This window comes from Manacus candei, unplaced genomic scaffold (genome assembly GCF_025592945.1).
Source record: "Manacus candei isolate 608988 ecotype Guabito, Panama unplaced genomic scaffold, ASM2559294v1 h1tg000017l, whole genome shotgun sequence".
Taxonomy (NCBI): Eukaryota; Metazoa; Chordata; class Aves; order Passeriformes; family Pipridae; genus Manacus; species Manacus candei.
Window position 1 is genome coordinate 15,863,777 of NW_026138065.1, and position 21,163 is coordinate 15,884,939.

The 21,163-nt window shown below is 35.3% G+C and overlaps 1 protein-coding gene across 5 annotated transcripts in view; it reads left to right on the plus strand.

Annotated features, from left to right (window-relative positions):
* SRBD1 (S1 RNA binding domain 1) overlaps window positions 1–21,163 on the plus strand; it is a 122,002-nt gene that overhangs the window by 17,547 nt on the left and 83,292 nt on the right. For all 5 annotated transcript variants that reach the window (XM_051782858.1, XM_051782857.1, XM_051782859.1 and 2 more), the window contains 5 exons: window positions 4,713–4,816; window positions 9,682–9,789; window positions 14,343–14,500; window positions 15,687–15,777; window positions 16,817–16,924. In XM_051782858.1, coding sequence (XP_051638818.1) covers window positions 4,713–4,816; window positions 9,682–9,789; window positions 14,343–14,500; window positions 15,687–15,777; window positions 16,817–16,924 — 569 coding nt within the window. The remainder of the gene's footprint in view (window positions 1–4,712; window positions 4,817–9,681; window positions 9,790–14,342; window positions 14,501–15,686; window positions 15,778–16,816; window positions 16,925–21,163) is intronic.

A 21,163-nucleotide genomic window follows, 5' to 3' on the forward strand; every position in this document is an offset into this window, starting at 1 on the left:
GATGCACTCTATACAATTGTCAAGACCTTTGAGATAATTCATAACTAATCACCAAGTAAATTGTCTCTTGTTTTGGTCACAATTACCTAGTTTTAAAAAAAAAAAAAAAGACCAACTCAACAACAAAAAAAAAAAAAATCCCCAAACCGAACCATAATACCACACAAACAGATTCTCTTGGCTGCTTCTAACTAGAAATGTCCTTTTCCTTCAGAAGGCTGTTATATGCTCTCATTTTTTCTGTGCTTTCCATGTTAAAACAGTGTGATGTTTTGAAGTAATAAAGGATTTTATTGCATGTCTTGAAATTGATTTATTACAAAAACTATTTCACAGCATGGATGGGCTAATTTTTACATCATTTCCCACCCTCCAATATGAAACGTGTTAGGTGAAAGGCTAAATAACTACTAGTGATTTTAGTAGAGAAGTCTTCTGTAGATATTTGAAGAGGTAGCTGTAGTTGTTTTCTTTGTAATGATTATGAACATTTACTGTACTTATATTGGTAATTATTTGGTGAAAACTTGCTTCTAGAAGATCTGGAAAGGTTGATAGAGCATCTCTTGACTACTGTGGTGACATTCACAAAAGTCTGTAGATTCATCAGAAAATTAAGTGCTGTGGTGTATGGATTTTTTGTGTGCTTTACTGTTGAAGGAATACTTGGGCTGTAAAAGACTACTTAGTTTTACCTGCACTGACAGTGGTGAATACTGAGATATGCAACATGTTTTGGATGAGCAAGTGTTTCCTGGGATGATGGTATGATTTACTTGTCTGAGGCATCCTTTTTTTTTTTTACTTAAGAAAAACTGTTGCTTAGTTAGAGCCAAGGCTAGAAACCATATTTCCCAAACTTGGTCAACGTTTTGATCATGTGGCTGCATTGTTTCTTATCCAGGATACGTCCTTAGTTTGTTTGATATTAACTTGATCTGTTCTGGTTTATTCTTCCTTGTGTCTGTTGCTAACCTTAATGTGTTTTTCATTACCTATTCTAACTCTCTGGTGAAGTCATAACAGCTGATTTTGCAGCTGGCAGTGTTGTAATAATGGGATACTTTTGCACACATACCTGCTGTCTTTCATCTGTATAGTACTGCTATTGACTGTTCTACCCCATTGAATATTTCTGTATTGTGAATTGTAGAATTGAGTTGCTTGTGCTTGTGCTTTGCTGAGGTTTCAAGGCTCAAGGTATGGCAGGACTCTTTTGTCCTAATTGAGGAAAAAATGCATTTTATGATAATTTCTGACACTAGAATTTGCAGAGTTCTCTGTTTTGTAAATGTACTGTAACTTTTTATGTCTGTTTTTGGTTCTTTGTTTCTTTGTTAGTTTTTCAGTTTGTCTTTCTCCCTTTTTTATTTTGATAATGAAATGAGAGAAAAAGTTGGTTTTGGTTTCTTTTATCTGCAATTTCTTCATAAAGCTTAAAACCAGATATTGTACTTTCAAAAGTCTTTCTCATTACCTTCAATTTCTTTATCACCTGACCTTATTCCCCTACTGGTGCAAATTGCCATTTTTTAATTTCTTTTATTTCACTGGGTTATGACCATCCTTTTTAGTACCTGAAAGTCTTTATTTTTTTCCTTCACTTAAGGCTTTGAAGAAATACTTCTTTTTTTACATTTAAAAACTGGTAAAAACATATTCTTTTAAGAATAGAGTAAAAGATGGCTTCAAGGGAAGAAATTCTCTGGTTTGGTTCAAGATTATTAAAAGAAGTTTATACCTAAAAAAGATATAGAAAAGCCTGAAACTAAGCTATTTTATAAATTTTACTAATCCCCCAGGACTACAGGTTAAATAGCTGTGTTTGAAGAACACTTATAGAATTCACTGTTTTTAAGACCTTCTCTGCTGCTTTCGTGACTGCATACAGACAAGTGTTCTAAACTCATTTAGCTGGAGGCAAAAGTCAGCTTTAAATCACCTCTTTGCAGAGTTGCAAATACAGGATTCTGTAAAATATTGCACTGAAACTTGTCATCACTGGAGTATGGCAGTGCTAAGTAATCTTAAAGATCTGAGTACAACCCTAACTCTGCTCGAGCTTCCCTGTGTGTAAAGGGGGTGGGCAGTAGCCTAGCATGTTAACTGTAAGGGGATAAGCTGTGCCCTTATGACCAAAGCCTGTGTAGCTATGAGGGTGCCTTGCAGAGTGTATTGCAGTGAGTTAAGCTGCTGTGCAGTAAAGCTGCAGCTCCGTTTTGCAGTTCTGCAGCTGTCACTGCACACCCCATAGGTCTGTGTTGTTTTCTGTGCCGTTGTCGTTCTGGGTGCTGAGGCACGCTGCAGAATTATCAGAACCGGTGTGAGGTCGGCTTGTTTGACTGAAAATGGTAAAACACTGAATCTGAAATGAGAAAAAGAACTTTGTTGTTTTAAAAACCTGACTCCAGATTTGACGTGGTTGGACACCTGTGGGTGTTTCCAGCTGGAACATTTTGCTGTTGAGAGGTTGAGCCGCAGTTTCTTCCTTTGGCAGCAAGGAGAACCTGACACGACTCTCCTAGGATGTAGTTGAGTAGCTCTACCAACACTGTCATAACTAAGGGAAAAGAATTTTTCAAGAGTTTATTTGAATTTTTGACTAATTGTAAACAGTTCGGTGTTTTTGTACGCCTTGGGGTTGTTTTCCTGTATTTGGAAATGACTGAAATGGTGGGAGGAGAAGAATTCGTGAATAAAGTGTATCATTTGAGGCAAGTGCTCTATTTTCCATCTCATACTTAAAAAGGAATTGAGAATTAGAAGTCCTTGGCAAAGTATACAAAACTTACTGTGTGAGTCTAAGTAAATCTGCAACATAGAAGAGAGCTGGGCAAAATGAAGGATGTCATATTTTTATGATAAACAGAATAAGGTTTGACAAACTTTATGTCTAGATTAAATTGTTGTTCTTGCTTTCTCTGAAAAATGTATGTTGTTTTTTAGAATCCTGGCCCTGAACCTGTTCCAATCTTAGATAAAAACAGTCTTTTTCCACAAGTTAAGACTGTTTTGTGTCTAGAATAGCCAGATTTTAACGTTACTTAAAAAAAACAAGCAAAACAAAAAGATCTTTATTGTAATAGACAAAAAATTTGAGTAATTCCTTTCTTAATTGAGCATTTATTGGATGATAATTCTTCTCTGAATGCATCACTTAAAACAGGATAGGCAGTTTGTTTAAGGATAAAAATGTAAATAATATTAGTGACTGCATTAACAGCTGGTTTAAGTTCAGGTGACTGACACATTCTGCAGATGGAGGGCCAGGAAACAAATGTGATGCAAATATTGACCCTACTAACAGCATGCTGAATGATGACATTATAATTCTATCAGATACATTCTCTGTTGTGAGCATCATTTTGATTTCATTTTAACTTGACATTTAACTTTCTCTTTTTTAAAAGTGAAATCATAATAAATGTGAAAGCATTTGATTTGTTAAAATATGTCTTTCTAATTTCTACATGAAAACATTTGCTTTGGCAGTAAAGGTACCAGATGCTATAATATTTCACATGCAATCTTTATTATTAGCTTTGTTGTTCAATGATATGTCAGGCCTGGTATGTCACAGGAGCAGTAAGGCTCAGGAATATAAATTGGTACTATGTCCTGGAGTCATTTTAAACCATTGTATTTAACATATGTGACATGTCTGAGTTAGCTAGTGATTGAATTAAAGTTCATGATTGACACAGAATGCTCTGTTGTGACAGTGCTCAGGGCCTGCTACATACAGCAACATGTGTAGTCATACAGGAATGTCAACTTCAAGCAGGTTTCTTTTTTTTGTTTGTTTGTTCTTCTACTTTAAAATACTTTGGAAGGAAAAAGGGAATCTAAAGATGTGACTTTTATTTGTAGCTGCTTCTGACTATTATTTTGTTTCTAAACTCAGTGAGTTTTCTTAATACTAAGGTGAACATTCAGTGTCACCATAGTGAGATTAGACTAGTAGTTACCCACCAGTATCCTCCAGGATCCACCACTTGTATTGTGATCCTGGTTTTAAATGTAGAGTCACAGTCTTCCATTTAAAATTGAACTCTGTATGCAGGTAGCACAAGTGCAACCTAATTTAGCTTTTGATCATGACTAGGCAGTTATGTACATGAGGTTCTGTCAGAAATATGTGCATATGTTTTAATGCTGGAGTGTTAACATGAAGAGTGTATCTACAGTCTTTTCTGCTATTTGTGAATTAGTAATGAATAACTCTAAATTCATCCTCATTCAAATTAGCTGAGTGCCTTTGTGTCAAAAGTTCTGATCCATAATTAATTTTAAATTTGGATTGATCTTGGAAAGAAAAATGAAACCTGAAGCATAGGACTAACTTTTTCCTTCTCCAATCTCTAGTTCTGATTGGAGTCACTTTTCAATTAATTTGAGTTTTGTGTTATTAAATAAGATTATTCCACCAACTAAATTCATGCTCTTTGTATTATAAGTGTGTTTAAGATAAACTGAATCTTGAGATTGCAGACTCCAAAAAAAATGTATGATTTGTTATACCATGGCATGATTTAATCTGTGTTTAAATTGTGTATGTTATCTGTACATGCTAGTACTTTGTGAACTGATTTACTCTACCACCATGCTGATTTGCTACAGAATGTCAAGCAAGTGCGTACACAAATGTTGATAAGTTTATCTTTTGGATATTTTGTGTGTCATCTGTCTCTGCCATTTATGTTTGCACTCAGATTCTGGCCATTAACCGAGGGGAAAATCTGAAGATCCTGACAGTGAAGGTCAACATTCCTGACGGGGTGAAGAATGAATTCTGTTGGTGGTGTGTCAATGAAAGGTCTGCATGGATACATATTCTTACACAAATCTCTTTTTTTTCTTCCATAGACTGCTGCATACTGAAGTGTACCTCATATGTCTTGTTACATTAAGAGAACAAATTAAACGAATATTTATTAGATTAAATGAAATTAGCTAGTGGATAATTCTTATTTTGTATTTCCAACTGCTGTAGCATTATGCTGAAAAGATCATGCCTTGGGCTATATTTGTGAGTTCTGGCACCATTCTTAAAGCAATGGAGTTTTTTTAAAAATATACCAGGGCTGATGAAATGTGAATATATTTTCAAATTATAATGTGCATCACATCCAGTAGTCTTTACTGAAAGGACTTTGTAGAATCTAATAGAATATACTTCTAACTTCAAAAAATAACTTCATATGCCTGATTACAATGATTAAATAGGACTATCTTGGATTTTAGATCAGTGAACTACATAACTTCAAGTTTCATAAATGTAAGGAATTGCATGTTTAAAAAAATTTAATGGATTTAATAGACAAACCTAAACATGACTGCCTTCAATGCATAATCCTCACACATTGTTGAACCATCTCTTACATTTTGATCCATGGTTGAGTCAGAAAACTGGGCTCTAAAAACTGGATTCTTCTATTGTTTACTGATTTACTCTTACAAGTTGCTTTTTTTTGGTAAACCAGTAGTGAGTTGTTTATTGTTGCATAATTTTTAGTTTTTTTGCAAAAGTTCATTTTAAGTATACATTGTTTTGTGTAATATCTCCATCAGCCTTTTTCTTGGAAACTGTACCTTGATGTCCTCTGTTGGAGACTATTGTGATCCAAACTGTGCATCTTTCTTGCGTGTATAAAAGACAGGTTTCTCTTTCTCAGTAGCTTAAGATATTGGGCACTGTTCTGAAGATGTTTCAGAAACTCCTGCCTTTGCATCCTAAAATCAAATAACCAAAAGGAGGGGAAGAAATAGGGAAAAACGCACCTTTTAATGTATAAAATGAATATTACTTCAGCTTGTGTTTCTTTTTCACAACAAGTCCAAGAAACGGATTTGGAAAAAAATGTTCCTTTCAGCTGTAGAAATTTAATAGGGATGTTCGCTCTGAAAAGGAAGAATAGGGCTCTGAAAGAATTAAAATATTTGTTTGGCTGGAAAATATAATATGATCTAAGACTAATAGTAAGTAACTTTTTTTTTTTCTCAGTAAAATATCAGGATTCATAAACACACCTTTTTCATTCTAGTTTTAGTAACTATAACAGAATTTCTGTCCTCCCTTCAAGATGTGTATTCTGTAGGCAGGACATGTCTGTCAGTCTTGCTTTTACTGCATCTGTGACTGAGAATTTGGAAGCACTGTGAACCACAGATAACGGAACAGCTTGTCACTGCTACACAAATAAAAGTGGGATGTAAATTGGGATATTTTTGGTTGATTACACTTTTGTGAGTCATCCTGAGATAAAAGGAATATTGACCTTGGGAATGAAACTACTTGTTAATACTTGGCATTCATGAGGCTATATATGCTTATGGCTTTTTATTATTTAAGGACAACTTCTCCACCATTAGAAAACTTGTGAAGAAATGATTTTAGTAAATCTTGGTGCATTAACGTCTAGGACAGATTCTGATCTTCCTTGTTAGATTGACAACTGTGTTATCAAACTGACAAATAGTAAATGTGTATTCTGTCCTGCAAGCTTTGGAATTACTGTCTAAGGGTGGAATTTGCATTATTTTCGTTGCATTGATTTACTAGTGAGAGCAGAAGGTTAATAACTTCCGATTGAGTCAATGGTTTCAAAACTTTGCAAAGGTATTAACTAATTTCCTGAAGGTTACACACCTTGAGTTGCAGAAATCAGTTGCAGAACCAGAAATGCCTCCTTGCTACAGAGTTTGGCCAGTATTCTAGCCACAAAACAGTATCACCTACTGCCTATTGAATTAGAAGCAAATATTCAGACTTTTTGTGTTCTTCTGAGACAAACTTTTTAGCATTAAATGTCCCTGCAATAGAAAGTGAGTTTGGAAGACTAGAGTTCATTATTGCATTGAGTTCCATGTAGATGCTGTCTAAGAATATTGTAATTTTTTTGCAAGTTCAGAATATTTATTAGCCTGTATAAACATCTCTGTTTCCTTGAAATTCGGGTTTGTGCAGAAAACTGAGTAATATACTTCTGCCTGGTCCTATGGGTTGTATTTTTCCCTGGAAAATGGCATCTCTGTGGTTTGAGAGTGCAATTAGCTCCATTAACTCTAGAACTCTACCGGTCCCAAAGAGTTCGTTGTGAAATGGAACACAGAAAAATAATCAATGAGAAACAGCCAGAGAGGGGCTGCTTAGCTGGCTTGGAGTGTAAGGTCAACATGGAGTTGTTCCTTGGGAAGGGTTGAAAGTCTGTTCCAAAATGGGATTGCAGCCTTGAAAATGAAGTTTGATGCTTGATAATATTTTTTCAGTTTCCAGTCAAAATTCTCATTCTGTGTGAAGTCCACGGTACGGGCCTTTAAGGCTTGCTTTGTCTGTGGTTACTACCTTGGTACGTGTTTTCTGTAATGTCTTGGAGGAACACAAAGCTGTGCTGTTTCTCTTTCAGGTCTAAAATCCTGGTTGTGGTCTTCCTGGAACAGTTGTTAATTAATAGTAGTGGTTCTTGATGTGGGCTCTGTTAATTCTGTTGGTGTACGGTTTCACCTTCTGTGGTGTATCAGTAGTCTAAGCCATTTATGCTTATGGTGGTCCCTGTTGTGAGCACTTGCACATGGAGAGATGATGAGCTGAGTAAGATATTATTCATATGTAGCTTTTATAAATAGGGCATCTAAAGTCATATCTTGATTAAATAATCAAGAAAAATCCATTCTTAGAGGGAGACTTAACTACGCTGCTATGATCTTTAAAAATATACACACATGATTTTGCTTTGTTTTTGAAGCAAAGTGAATTTTTCTCTTCTCTCATGATGTACTGCAATAATTGAAATGGAGTATTTGCTGTGATTGAACTTACTGCTTGGATATTTTTGCATTTGTAGTAATTTCTAACAGAATGTTGCCTAAATAATTTTTACTTATATGTAGGCAGGTAATAAAAATATCTGCTGTGATAACTTATTTACAGAGGAAAGGTTTGTTAACTGGTTTTAATGGACGGAAGAGCAGGGGAAACAGCTGCCAGGTTTCCAAATTCATTCTTATTTGTGCTGAGGATACTTTCTTGGGGGATTGTAGTCATACTAGCCACCTGTAATAACTTCATGTTTATAGAATGTGATGGCAATAAGAGGGTTTAAAACCTTTGCCAGTTTTATATAGGTATGGAAAGAGTCTCCAGTTACAAATAAGTATAATAGAACTATTTGCAAAAACTGTTAGCTAAGTGATGAGGTCATGTGGCTAAGCACTCACAACCCTGAACGTTGTAAAACTAAATAGTGAGCTTAATTCTGCTGCCATGTCTGTCTGTATTAATGCAGCATTGACTCGATCGCACATTCCTCATCTGTTATGTGCACGGACACTTAGAAAAGCTGTTTCAGGAAATTGCAGATCCCCTTAAGCAACTGGAAAGCTGTCTGGATAGGAGCAGTTTCGGATTCTGTGTATTTCTGAGGGACTGCAAGTAAACAAAGGCAAAAGTAAAATTCATTCTGGTTTTGCCTGGACCTGCACCTGGATATATTATGAAATGACCATAATTCTATCATGTTGCATTTCAAAGACAAGCCAACCAACCAGCCAAAAAACTTAAATTTACCCAGACATATTACAAAATGAGTATGTATCTCACTTAACAGTTTGGGACTCAGGCATGTTAAATAATACAATAAAGGAAGAAAACTCTGACTGTTATCAATATTTTTAAAAGTAATAAAGGTGGACTTTAATAGAAAATGTTAACTAGTTGGTTCTGTTTGCGTATAATATATCTGGTTACTTCTCTTCAGTCTTGATCTCTTATCATTGGGTGGGCAAACTCAGTGAGTCAGTTCTGCTTGTTGAAGGACTCACATCCCCCCAGCCCCCTCCTTCATGGAACATTGGCCACAACAAAAAGTTCAATTCATTAAATATTAATTAGCTTTGAAACTTTGGTGTATTTTACAGCATAATTTGAAGTAATTGTTATTATAGTTATGACTACCGTACATTCTCCCTAGAAAAGGGAATGCTTTAAAGAGTTTGGCTTAGAAAAAGTTGGGAAACAGTCCTTTGTTTACTTGGTATTGTTTATCTAATTTTCCCTTTTTCTATAATATTATTTACGCTTCAAATATATCAGCAACAGGTAAAAGAGAAAAATAATTTGCAAGCTGTTTGGCTTCAGTGGCTTAAGAATTGCTGCAAAATTTGTAAGATTTCATTTAGAGTTTGAATAGAGATACTCAAAGCATTCCAAGTGAAATTTGATTTGGGTTTCATTAATTGATATTAGTTTAGCTCCTAAATTTCCATCTGGGCAGTGACACTCACAGAGGATGTTTAGTAATTTTTTTAATGTATTGAGGACTAGCAAATAATGCAACCCTAATGGTAATATGTAATCAAGTTCTTTGTTCAGTTGTTATAAGCTTTGACTTTTCAAAGGGAAGAAAAATGGGATTTTATGTTTTCTTTAAAACATAAAATATGATTGCATTCTGACACCGAAGAAAAGATAAACCTGTCCCTGGTGTGACCTGTGTGGTCATGGACAACTTCTCATTCTATTTATGTTTGAATCTATGATTTCATTACCTAATTATTGTAGAAATTCTGCAGTTTATAGGACATTGCAATGTAGAAATCTTTTTGTGAAATTCCTTTTTTATCTAGGTGTTTGTATATGTTTGTAAAGTATTTTTTGATTTTTCTTGTTCTAATCTTTTGCAGATGGAGACCAAAACAATTTTTAAAACCAGAATTTATGAGGATCCTACGGAATTCAGTAGAGGATGCATATAAACGCCTTATACATCCTCTTCTCTGTAGAGAATTCAGGTAAGCCCAGAATAAATCTGTACTTTCATATTATGAATTTTTTAAAAATTCCCTCCCTAACAGTTTGCTAGATTATCTTTTATCCATTTGAAAATATCAGCATGTTTTTAATCCTCAGTCATCATGGCTGGGCTTCGCGAACGAAGATTTGGGAAACTTTTAAAATAAAGAAAAAATACTTACTTTTAAGTGGAGTTTGATTTTAAGAAAGGTAAACAAACTGACATAAGGGTACTTCAAGACTCTTTTACTGTATTTTTGTCTGTGGTTTGAACCACAGGATTGTTGTGGCCTGTGTTGTGTATAACACTTGGAGGGCTGTTGCAGCAGTAGGTGGCTGAAGGTTTTCTGTTCTCTTAATCAAAAAGAAAAAAAAAGCTCCCTTCCCTACTAGTTTTACTAGATGTAACTCACAAGTAATAAATGCAAAGAATATGAAGCTTGCTGCCTATTCCTAAGTGGATGTCTGCTTAGATTTTACTCTTTGTGATAATTTTGCATGATTGGTGGTGTTTGGTTGGGAAAAGCTGAAGCATCTCCTATAGAGAGGAACGCAAAGCACCTGACAGTAGTATTCATCGTTCCTGACCACTTAACTCTTATCCTTCTTTTATTCTCTTTTTGCACACACCAGGAGCTGTTTTTCAGGACTCTTGCGAAGGACTGCTAAAGTATTCAATGCCTCCTTTTAGCATTAATATTTCCAACCCACCCCCTGCTGTTCTTCTTTCTTTTTTTATTATCATTAAATGTTGGAACACAAAGTTTCCAAGAGTGTATTGAAATTGCTGGTGCTTCTAGTGATCAGAAGAATGCAACTTGCCAGCAAGACAGTTACCTTATTTATTGTTTAATTTCCTTTCTTCCATTCTGTCAGATATCATCATTTCTTGTATCTGTTATAATAATGTCCAGTGTTGCTTTTGGCTCTTTGAAATACATTTTACCTTGTTACAGTACTGCATGGAATGATTCCGTCAGGGTTTCGTGCAAATGATGTGGCATGGACTTATTTTTTTAATGGATAATCCTTTCATAATTTTCCATGCTTTCTTGCAGAGAGTCCTTTCTCTCCCCTGTCTTCAGGGACACAAACATTTCTCTGTATATCTTGTTTCACACCTGAAGCTAGTTTGCAGATATTTTTCCACAGAAAGGATTTCATCTCAGACTGTATATGGAAGTGCAGAATTTTGAATCTCAATTTAAAAACCGAATCTTAAAACATTGAATATAGAAACTAGTAGGTCATGATTAGGTTATTTGCGTTTATTACAGTATACCTGTTAGTGATACACAGTCTGAGTGCTTTGTAGAATTTAAGGTAGGGGCTTAAAATCCTGACTTGATTGATATTTTCTCATAAAGTAGCAACTGCAGCATTCTGAGATGTGTTTATTTGAAGGTTTTTTTGGATTTCTTCCCCCCAAAATAACCATTTCTCTAGTGCTCTCTGCCTTATATCTCTGTCATATTAATGAGAATCATCACAAATTGGAAAAACATGAAGCTGGGCATCTTGCCATTTGGATGGAGCCAGTAATGCACTGAAAAAGAGAAAGATGTTAGATTGTCTGAGTTAGCTTCATTTTTATTTTTTTTCCCCCCAAGGATTAAATGATTATCCCAAACATGAAATTAAGGACCAGTACTTGGGACAATAGATCATGTAATTGATACAAGTGTTGAGTGAGAGAGAGTTAGAGAGAAAAGAGAAGTCTATGCTCAAAATTAAAAAATACAGGATATTATGTAATAGAAAGGACATTCCCCCATGCACCTGGCAATTTCAGTAACATTTCCTGTTACTATAAAAGTTTCTGTATATCCATGCCAATTTTAAACATGATTTCCATAAGGCACACGTAACTAATAGCGTGTGTTTAGGGGTAATTTTAATTTCTGCACAAGTCTCCCTTCACAGGTGGACTGATATGAATTTGCAGCATGGGAGGACTTGGCCTTGTGGGCAACTGTAACCCTTTATCTCTAGGATAGATGGAAAGGTAGAACTTGGCCTCTCTTTGTACAAAGCCTCCCATCCAAGGGGGCCTCCAGTCCAACCTTCCCTTGTTTTCCAGCCACTTTTAACCTTCATTTGTATGCATGGGTGACTGGTTGAATCTTTGTTACTTGTGTATATAGAAGATCCCTACTGCTGAGAGGCTTAGGTATTTGCTTTTGTTTTCTCTGGTTTCTCGTGAGTAGCATCTAATGGTTGTATCCCTGGACTCTCCCTGGAAAAAGCTCATTCTGTGGTTTAGGTTATTTATTTCTAATTTTTTAAGAACAGGAGAAGGATACTGTAAGAGTGAATGATCAGGAAATGAAATGGCAGCTGAAATTCAGTGGAATGAGTGTAAAAGGATGCTTGCAAGGGGAAGTAGTTACTTCTTATACATAAAACTAGCAGGTCTGAGCTGTCCTGCCACAGAAGAGATGCTTTGGTGCTGTGGAAAGCAGCTCCACATAAATGTCAAGTGCTCAGAAGATAAGATTATTTAGTTAAGGAATAAAGACAAAGCAAAGACTCCTTGATTTAGTTGGCCTTTATTTGGAATATTATTGGCTATTTTGGTCCACTCACCAAAAAGTAGGAAAACAATTCACTGGAACTGTAAAAGGCCCAGTGAAGGGGAATGAAGTGTGAAATAATTTCTCTGTGAAGAAAAATTAACTACACTAGGGCTCTTCAACTTGGGAGAGAAAGGGCTTAGAGATAAATGGCATGTAAAGAGTGGCACAAGGTTTCTAGGGATAAATTTTTACTATCTTCCAATTAAAGGCCTAGGGGGACATCATAAGAATCACCTTCCAACCAAAAGGTGGCAGCTATTTACACAGCTTGCGATGGACCTGCAGAACTCTCTGCCAACAGACTTGGAGACAGAATACTGAGATAGAGGGAAAACTTACCTGAACTGGTGCAATATGCAGAGTGTCCGCTCTTTGTTGAGGGCACATTTGAATTTCTAAGGAGTCTTGTAATGCCTGCATACCTTTCACCATCTTACTTTGAATTGTATCTGAGTTAATCTGGTATACCTGATCCGGAAACAAAAAGCATGGGGCTGTAAGGGAGCCTCTTGCTGTAGCAACTTACCTAGGGAATGTTCAATCAGTTAGGTGTGAAAGAGAATCTGGACATCTGTCTAGACTACTTTCAAAAAGAGATGATGATTACTCTTTCTTTCTGTACCACTGTGGGATGAGACAGGGCTGAGCTGGTTGTTTGGTTGGATCCTGGGCAAATTCAAGTCAGGCTGTTAAGTTCTTCCACATCTGAAAACTGCTCAGAACAACTTCATATTACATCATGTCAAATAGCCTTTATGAGGGTTGTCTTTGAACTATTTGTAGCTTGCTTGTGTCATGCATTGATTGACCTACACAACTTGAGTAATTTTCCCTGCCCCATTCTTAAAGGATCAACTAACTTGGACACAGTTTTTTTCCTTCAGTAAAAATAAACCCAGATATTACTTTTTTCAGTGATGGGTAAAAAGAAAAGGGAGAATAAGGGCATTGGCTACCCTTTGAAGTTATATGAAGGCTTTACTGGATTTCTTTTGATTCTCTAATTATTGTCATTATTGATAATGCAGCTAAAAATGGCAATGAGTACCTGCAAAAGAAAAAAAATCAGCTAGGTGATGAATATTTATGTCCCCATGACTTTTTCAGTTTTCCTTTTTTATATAACATGCAATACCATGACAAAAATACTTGTCCTTATCAGTCATTGTCCTGCTGGCCACATCTGACAAATAAGACACTGTCTATCTTGTACACCTTCACTCAACAAGACTGACTTTTTTCTCATAACACTCTGCTGTAAGTATTCGTGCTTAAAGTCATCAAAGTCAAACCTTGCTGCACTCACTTCTTTTTGTTAAAGGACATAACTTGGAAAAGAAAGTTAGGAAATAGGAAACATTGTGGCCCCATCAGCTTTCTAGTTTGGTTCTGAGGAAGCAGAATATCCTCCTAGAAAAAGCTCAAGTCTACATGCTTCTGTGATGACTGTTAAATAATGTAATTCATAGACAAAATTAAATGCCTCATGAGTCGTGGTGTGTTAGCAATTAATTGGAGGTACATTTCCAGTTTCTCTCTAGTACCTCTCAGTGTAAAACCATCATCCTTTCTTTTGCTGGATAGTGATTTTTCTCTAGAACTGTGAAATTATGATGAATTCGATCCATGCCTTCTTCAAATCCACTTTTCTTTTCAATTAGCTATCACCTTTGACAGGAAACTGTTCTTTGCTCAAAATTCTGAGTTGGTGTTTGAATGTTAGTTGGTATGTGTACATTCTTGTAAGTGTTTCTATTATACACTTTATATTCACTGTTTCTTAGGACCAAGAATAAGGTTATCATAAAGCTGATTCTTTTTTAAAAAGGTGTCAATAACTTGAAGTTTAATATTGAATTAAAGATGATGGAAACATGATTGGAAAAAACCTTGCAACTTTGGAACAATTCATAAGTGCATTTGAAAACTAACTGAAGGGAAATTTTTGTGTTTTGGTTTTTTTCCATCCTTCTAAGATCCAAGTTGACATCTGATGCAGAGAAGGAGTCAGTGATGATGTTTGGGAGAAATCTCCGGCAGTTGCTTCTGACCAGCCCTGTGAGGGGTCGTACTTTGATGGGAGTAGATCCTGGCTACAAACATGGCTGCAAGTTGGCAATTATTTCACCAACCAGTAAGTTTCAATTCTAGACATTTTTGAGAGGACTGATAAAAATATATTCATTTAGAGTAAAGGACAGTTTCAAAACCAGCTTTTTTATCAGGTTGATTTTAGTTTTTTGTGAAGCTTTTAGTGTCTTCCACATGTCCTGTCATGTAAATTCCATTCTTCAGCTAGGTTAAGGTCAAGTTTCTACCACCTGTATACCAGTGACTTCTTTGGTGTTATTACTCTTCTCTAAAGTATAATTTAAAATGCCTTCTGCCTTCCTGAATACAGGTTCAAATAATTGTGCCCCAGATAGTCAGCAAAGAGAACACCTGGCATTTTTATTGTTCGCCAAAGAATTTGAATTTGAATACTTTCTATAACATTGCTTTTTTCATGGGCAGTATCTTAGACATGTGGACACTTTTATCAGCCCTTTTTTGTTTAGTACTATGTGTGTTAATGTGAGAAGTCAGAAACACTGTATTTGCAAAACTTCTTAGTTCAGATATAGAACAAAGCCTTTCTAGTTCATCCTAATCTAATCAGGGGATACATGCCTCTTTAGGCCCATGCAAAAATGGTTTGTTTTCCTTTTATTATGTTGTTGCTTTTTGTCTGGGAATATATTCACCCAGGATGGGCGGAGGGAAAGATGTGTTCTAAAAACTTTAAAAGGCAATAAAGGTAGGACAAATGGTTATTAGCTTTCATTGCACTGTAAGGTCTCAGTGCCAGTTAATACAGTTCTTTCCAAATGTGATAGATGAGATGATGGCAAGAGCTGGCACTGGAGTTCCAGAGCTCCTAGACTGCAAGTCCTGAAACTTTCTCATTTTCATCTCTCTTAACTGGATCTGTAAAATGTGTTACACTAGAGCAATAAATATTTTATAGTAAATTACTGGTTCTCTCTTTGATAATATAATACATTTTATTTCCTAATATGACTAGATGCTCATCATTTGTTATGTGGATATGTCCACAGGGAACTAGAAAATGTATTAACTTGTTTTGCTTTGCTAGCCAAAGCCTTCTTGTCCTCTGCCCACCATACATTTCTTATAATTGAATACAAAAATCAAAGGGAAAGATGGCTTATTAAGAAGCTTTCTTTGTGAATCATCGAATTAACTTCAGTAGTTCTGCAGGATATAGCTTTTGGACCTTTGTGGGTTTTATCACATGGCTTCGTCTTTCATTATTCTAGGTCAGATACTCCACACTGATGTAGTTTACTTGCATTCTGGTCAAGGATTTCGTGAAGCTGAGAAGATAAAGAAGCTTCTGCTACAGTACAGGTATGCCAAAGAAACTTACACTTACTGCTCTTTCCAAACAAAATGAGTGTCTTCACTGTCCAAATACTTGCGTTTGGGTGGAATAAGAATTTGCTGATATAATGAAATTATTCTTTTTTTGACCTAGTTCAGAGCTTTTTCTTTTAGTCTATGTTCATGCTTTTACACTATGTATATGTTAACCATGTGAAATCAAACCATGGCTATGCATAAGGCTGCATGCTATGAATGTATCCCCATAAAGCTCTGTCAGTCCATTTATTTTTAGGAATAGAAATCAACATTCAGCTAAGGAATAAGTTTAGCCTTATTCTTACAACCCCCACAACCCCCAAACCACTCATCCATCTTTTCCTGTTCCAAAAGCCACATTTAGTTTTTGGAAGAATTTTATTAAGCAAAGGAAATCCTGCACAGGTAGATCTCCAGATGGAATTGCAAACAGGGGTAGTGTGATTAAAAGTTTATTGTGTCCAACTGTTTTGGGATCCCTGTGGACAGACATCTGGTCTACTGAGTCAGCTGCTGAACTGCCACAGCATACAGTCCAGTTTGTCTTTAAGCATTAGATTGGTTTTAAACAAGGTGATTTGATGGCTGACTGGTTGTGGTGAGGGCAGTCAGAAGGAGTGACCTTGCAAGCTATTGCAAGCTATTCCATAAAGGAATTAAGATGATGATTGCTTGAGCTGCTACCCTTTTTCATGACTCATACCGGATGAGGGAAATATGAGATGAAAGTGTCTGAGGACTCTAAATTATACTCCATTTATTAATATGAAGTATAATTTTTGGGGTTTCTGCATATGTTACCACTGTACAATTCCATTACAAATGAGTGAAAATTTTGACTCCTCTCATGAACTGCCATACTGAAAAACTGTTAAACACAGCGGGATATTACTAGGAATATGTTCTCATTACTTCTGGGCCTTGTGTTACCTAAAATAGGATGTATTGGCCATTGTTGTGGATGGAATACTATGTATGAAAAAGAAGGTTTAAGAATAATTTTCCTTTTTTTTTACCCCACGCAAAGCTGTAGCACTGTCGTGATTGGCAATGGCACGGCCTGCAGAGAAACAGAAGCTTACTTTGCTGACTTAATTATGAAGAAATATTTTGCGCCACTGGACGTTGTTTACTGGTAAGATCCCTTTACTGGGATATTAATTTGTCCTACATATTTTAAGAGGTCATTTTAAATGTAATTTGTTTAAGTATTTCTTTTTGTTACTTTGTTAGTATTTGAGTCAAGCTTGTCCCAACCTTCTAGCCAAAGAAAAATGGCTGTATTCTTTGAAGCATGAGAGTAGTTCTCCCGAGTCAGTAAGAGAGACTCACTGAAGCATTTTATTTTCTCTTCCTGAGGTTTACTCCGTTGTTATTATCATTGTAACAAAGTATGTGAGAATAGCAGCACTAACAGCTAAGAACCGTTTGGCATTGTGTGTTTATTTCTTGATAAATGAGGTTTAAATGCGAATGATAAAGCTTCTGTTGTCTGACTACAGTATGGAATGCTTGCTAATCCTATGGGTATTAAATGGTCTGGAAATAAATATTGTGTTAATACATAGTGGAGAGTAGTGAAGATAGCTAGTAGAGAGTAGTGAAGATATTTATCCTCTTCAACCTTCAAAGTTTATCCATTAGTTTGTTGAATTTGAACTAAAGTATTCTTCTATTGCTTTGGATGGAAACTGTATTATATCGCTTTCTTTTCTCTCATGCGGAACTGCTTTTATTTTTTATAATTCACACCTTTATTTTTTTTCTAAAGCAATTTTTGTGATTTACCTTGGATTATCTTTTGTGCTGACATTTAACAGCAGTATTTGGTTGTCACTTCTTAACATACTGAAATCAGTTTTCTGTATTTTTAAAAAAGTTATGGCCTTTCTCTATTCAAACTGTTGTATACATTTAATGGTACCTTTTCTTCATAAATTCAGAAGTGATCTTACAGATAGGGTTAACAAATTTATTCCTACTAACTTATGATATCATTTAATTGCACTTGTTCTTTGTTTCTAAGATTGGAAATCCTTGCACAGCAAAACACAGCTCATTGCTGTGTGCAAGGTTTAGGGAATTACCAATTGTATTTGCATTTTAAGTCTTTTTCCTTAAAGAAGTGAAGGGTCTTGGCACATGAGGCTGGATTGTTTTATAGTGCTTTGAAACCAAAATCCTAGTCAACTTAAGTTGTCATTCAGAAAGGTGGCTGATGGAGAGGCGCTACATACAGACTTTGACTTCCATGGCATATAAAGCTTTTAATGTAATATTGCTTTTTTTTTTTTTTTGTTAGAAGTGGAGAATAGGGCCAGGAATGATTATAAAACAATAAAAATCTGTTCATCCTTTTATGTCCAGTTCATCATATAGAGCTTGGAATCATGCATTTCCAGGAAAATAAGACAATAATAGAATATATAATTTCAGAAAGGTTTGTGCAATTGGTGCACACACAAATAATAGAGGTTAAAGATAACCAGCTGAACACTTAATTGATTGCATGTATGTGCGGAAATAGCCTCTACTGCTGAAGTCCTCTACAGTAATTCTAGAATTGTGAAGTTTTTCATTGGCTTCAGTATCTGACTCTAAAGAAACACTTGACTACAATCTTAACTGAGAACATTTCACCTCGTTTTTTAGTTGTGTGGCAAGAATCAAATTAACGTATTCTCACTTTAAAATATTTTAGTTATATCAGTATCAAAAGATACCGAGAATAGTTATTAAAAAATAATTTTCTTCATTTTGGTTTCTTCAGTTTGCCTCAGGAACGTTAGTGTTTTATTTGATAACTGGTTTGTCTTTTTTAGTGCTAGTAAATATATGAGAAACAAGCAATTAAAATAAAAAAATCCTCAACAACAGTGAATACAAACTGCATGTAGTTTTACTGAAGTTTTCCAAAGAGAAGACAAATCAGTAAAGACAGTAGTAGGAAGTGAGGCATATGACATGATTTTTCATGTGGCTTTAAAACAGATCTGAACTCAGTTTGACAGTTTTTGATTTAAAGCAAATATTTTTCATTATTTTTGTAACTAACATGCTTTCAGATTGATACACCCAACCTAAATAACTACAGAACTTTTTTTTTTTTTTTTAATGTAGTTTCCCTTTTAGAGCTGTGTTTATTGACTTAGATTAGGACTGGACTAGATCCAAGGACGGTCATATCTAGTCTTCAGGTTTTTTGTTACAAATCAGTTTTTGTTACAAGGTTCAATAAATATTCTTGATTATTTATGTTAGTTCTATTGTGAGTTCTTGCCAAAGATACATTGTATTATAACCAAAACAGATGTTCTGGTTTAGACAAGTGTATTTGTTTTAACAGGACCAGAAATGTAAATGAAACAACATTGTGTTCAACATTAACATGGCAGATGATGAACTCTTACAATTTCATTGGCCTTTTTGGATTAAATGAAAATCTTGAAAAAATATTTCAGGAATCTGTTTTTCTTTTCTTGCTGTCAGTTATAGGCATTTTGGAAATGAAAGCTATCTGGCAGGTGAACTGTGCTAGAGCAGGACAAAATGAACAGTTCAATCTTTGTATTTGGCAAAATCAAATTACAATTTTCCTTTCAGCCTCAATGGTTTTGTTGTCACAATACAAACATTCTTATTGGTCTCACTTTTCTTGTGTGCTTGTTCTATTAATGCACACTCAGAATAACGTGTTTCAGTATTTAAAAGAAAGTTTGATAACTGTCATGAATTGTAATTGTTTTCAGCAAGCAGCAAAGAATGCAGCCAGGCAAGTGTCTTTTTTGTTGTTGTTTAGATGGCTTGGTGTTTAATTTCTCTTCTATTTGGTTTTAAACTTGATACAAAATCCTTTTCTGCCACTTACAGCAAAATCTTTTCTTGCTCTTGAGACTTTATAAGCAATGTAATTAATAATTTACTGCTGTTTAAGTTCAAACATTTCTGTACTGTGACAAATAGGGGAAAGTCTGTAATGTCTTGTAAAGTTCTCATTGGGTTTTCTTTAATGTTTAAATTGTCTGCTTTAGAATACTTAGAAATGTTCTGCTAAGGTAGAATAGGTCTGTTTTAATACCTTTTGAAGTTGGACCTTGGTGGCAAGAAATTGATTTAGAAATGTTTGTTCTACAGGATTTTAGGTCCGCTTGTATTTTATAGGTGTCTGCACATGCTTTAAATATCCTTTTCAATTTAAATGTGTGTTTTATGTTGTTGAATATCTACATTATGCTCTCTCAGCTTTAACAAATGCCACTTTCAAGTTCCATGCCTCTACATTTCTAATGTTACACTAGCTTAATTCCCATTACTTTTCTGCTTCATAGCACTCACAGTTTGAAAGGGACCTAACATTTGGGTTCACATTATGATAATTAGGTTTCAAAGCAGTGTGGGGGGATTAAGATGTCTGAAGTCTAGTTGCCGAATAAAGTTCAGAACTACTTGTAAAACTTGTTTGAGTGGTTAACAGAAGTGGTTTTATTTATTCAGTGCTCATGCAGCATTAATCCGTATTTCATCAGGTACCCACAGTGCTGTAACTCTAGATATGACCTTGGGACTTAATTTACCCCATCTCAGTTTTCCTTATTAATGTGCCTTGAAAGAGGTACATGAAAGATAGCCAACATCAAAGCTCCTTTTCAAATAAAGTGGTTGATATGAATCCTCTGGTATTTAACACTGTCTGTCAAATGTTTCAGCTGGTTTGCATCCTTTTACAAGCTATTGCTTGCTGCATTAATGCAGTTGTTTCAAGTCTGTTGAGAGTACAAAGGGGGTAGGGATATGTGAAACTATTCCTATTTCTTTTTGATTGTGTTTTCTTTAAGCTGTTATTTTTGTCTGTTAAGCTATATAACTCTACTGATAACACATTTATGTATGCTCACCTACACATCTTAGGTCATTAGATGTCTAATAGAGAAGGTGGAAGGTAGTTTAGAAAGTTTTGGCTAAAGGAATACATACTCAGCAGAAACAATGCACACATCTGAAATGTGCACTGAAGAACCTTTGTTCTGCTTTCATCTCTTTCAAGCTCTAGTGGAGTCATGAGAAGTCCTAAATAGTGAAGAAATAATTTGAGGAACAAACAGGTTTAAAATGTGTGTGAAGAAGGCATAGCCAATGAAAATATTTTAAGTGATGTGGTGATATCTAGCCAAACTGTCTCCTGTCCCTTACTTAAAAGTTATGTTCTGTTTTGATTATTTACCACAGCTGAATAATCACACACACTTCAACTGAAAAATCATTTTCTATATTTATATTTAGGAGAGACAGTCCTGTAAGCTGGAACCTCACCTCACATAGAGATGGCTTCCTCCTACTACTCTTGGTTATTCATAACTTTGGATAGTAATTCCTC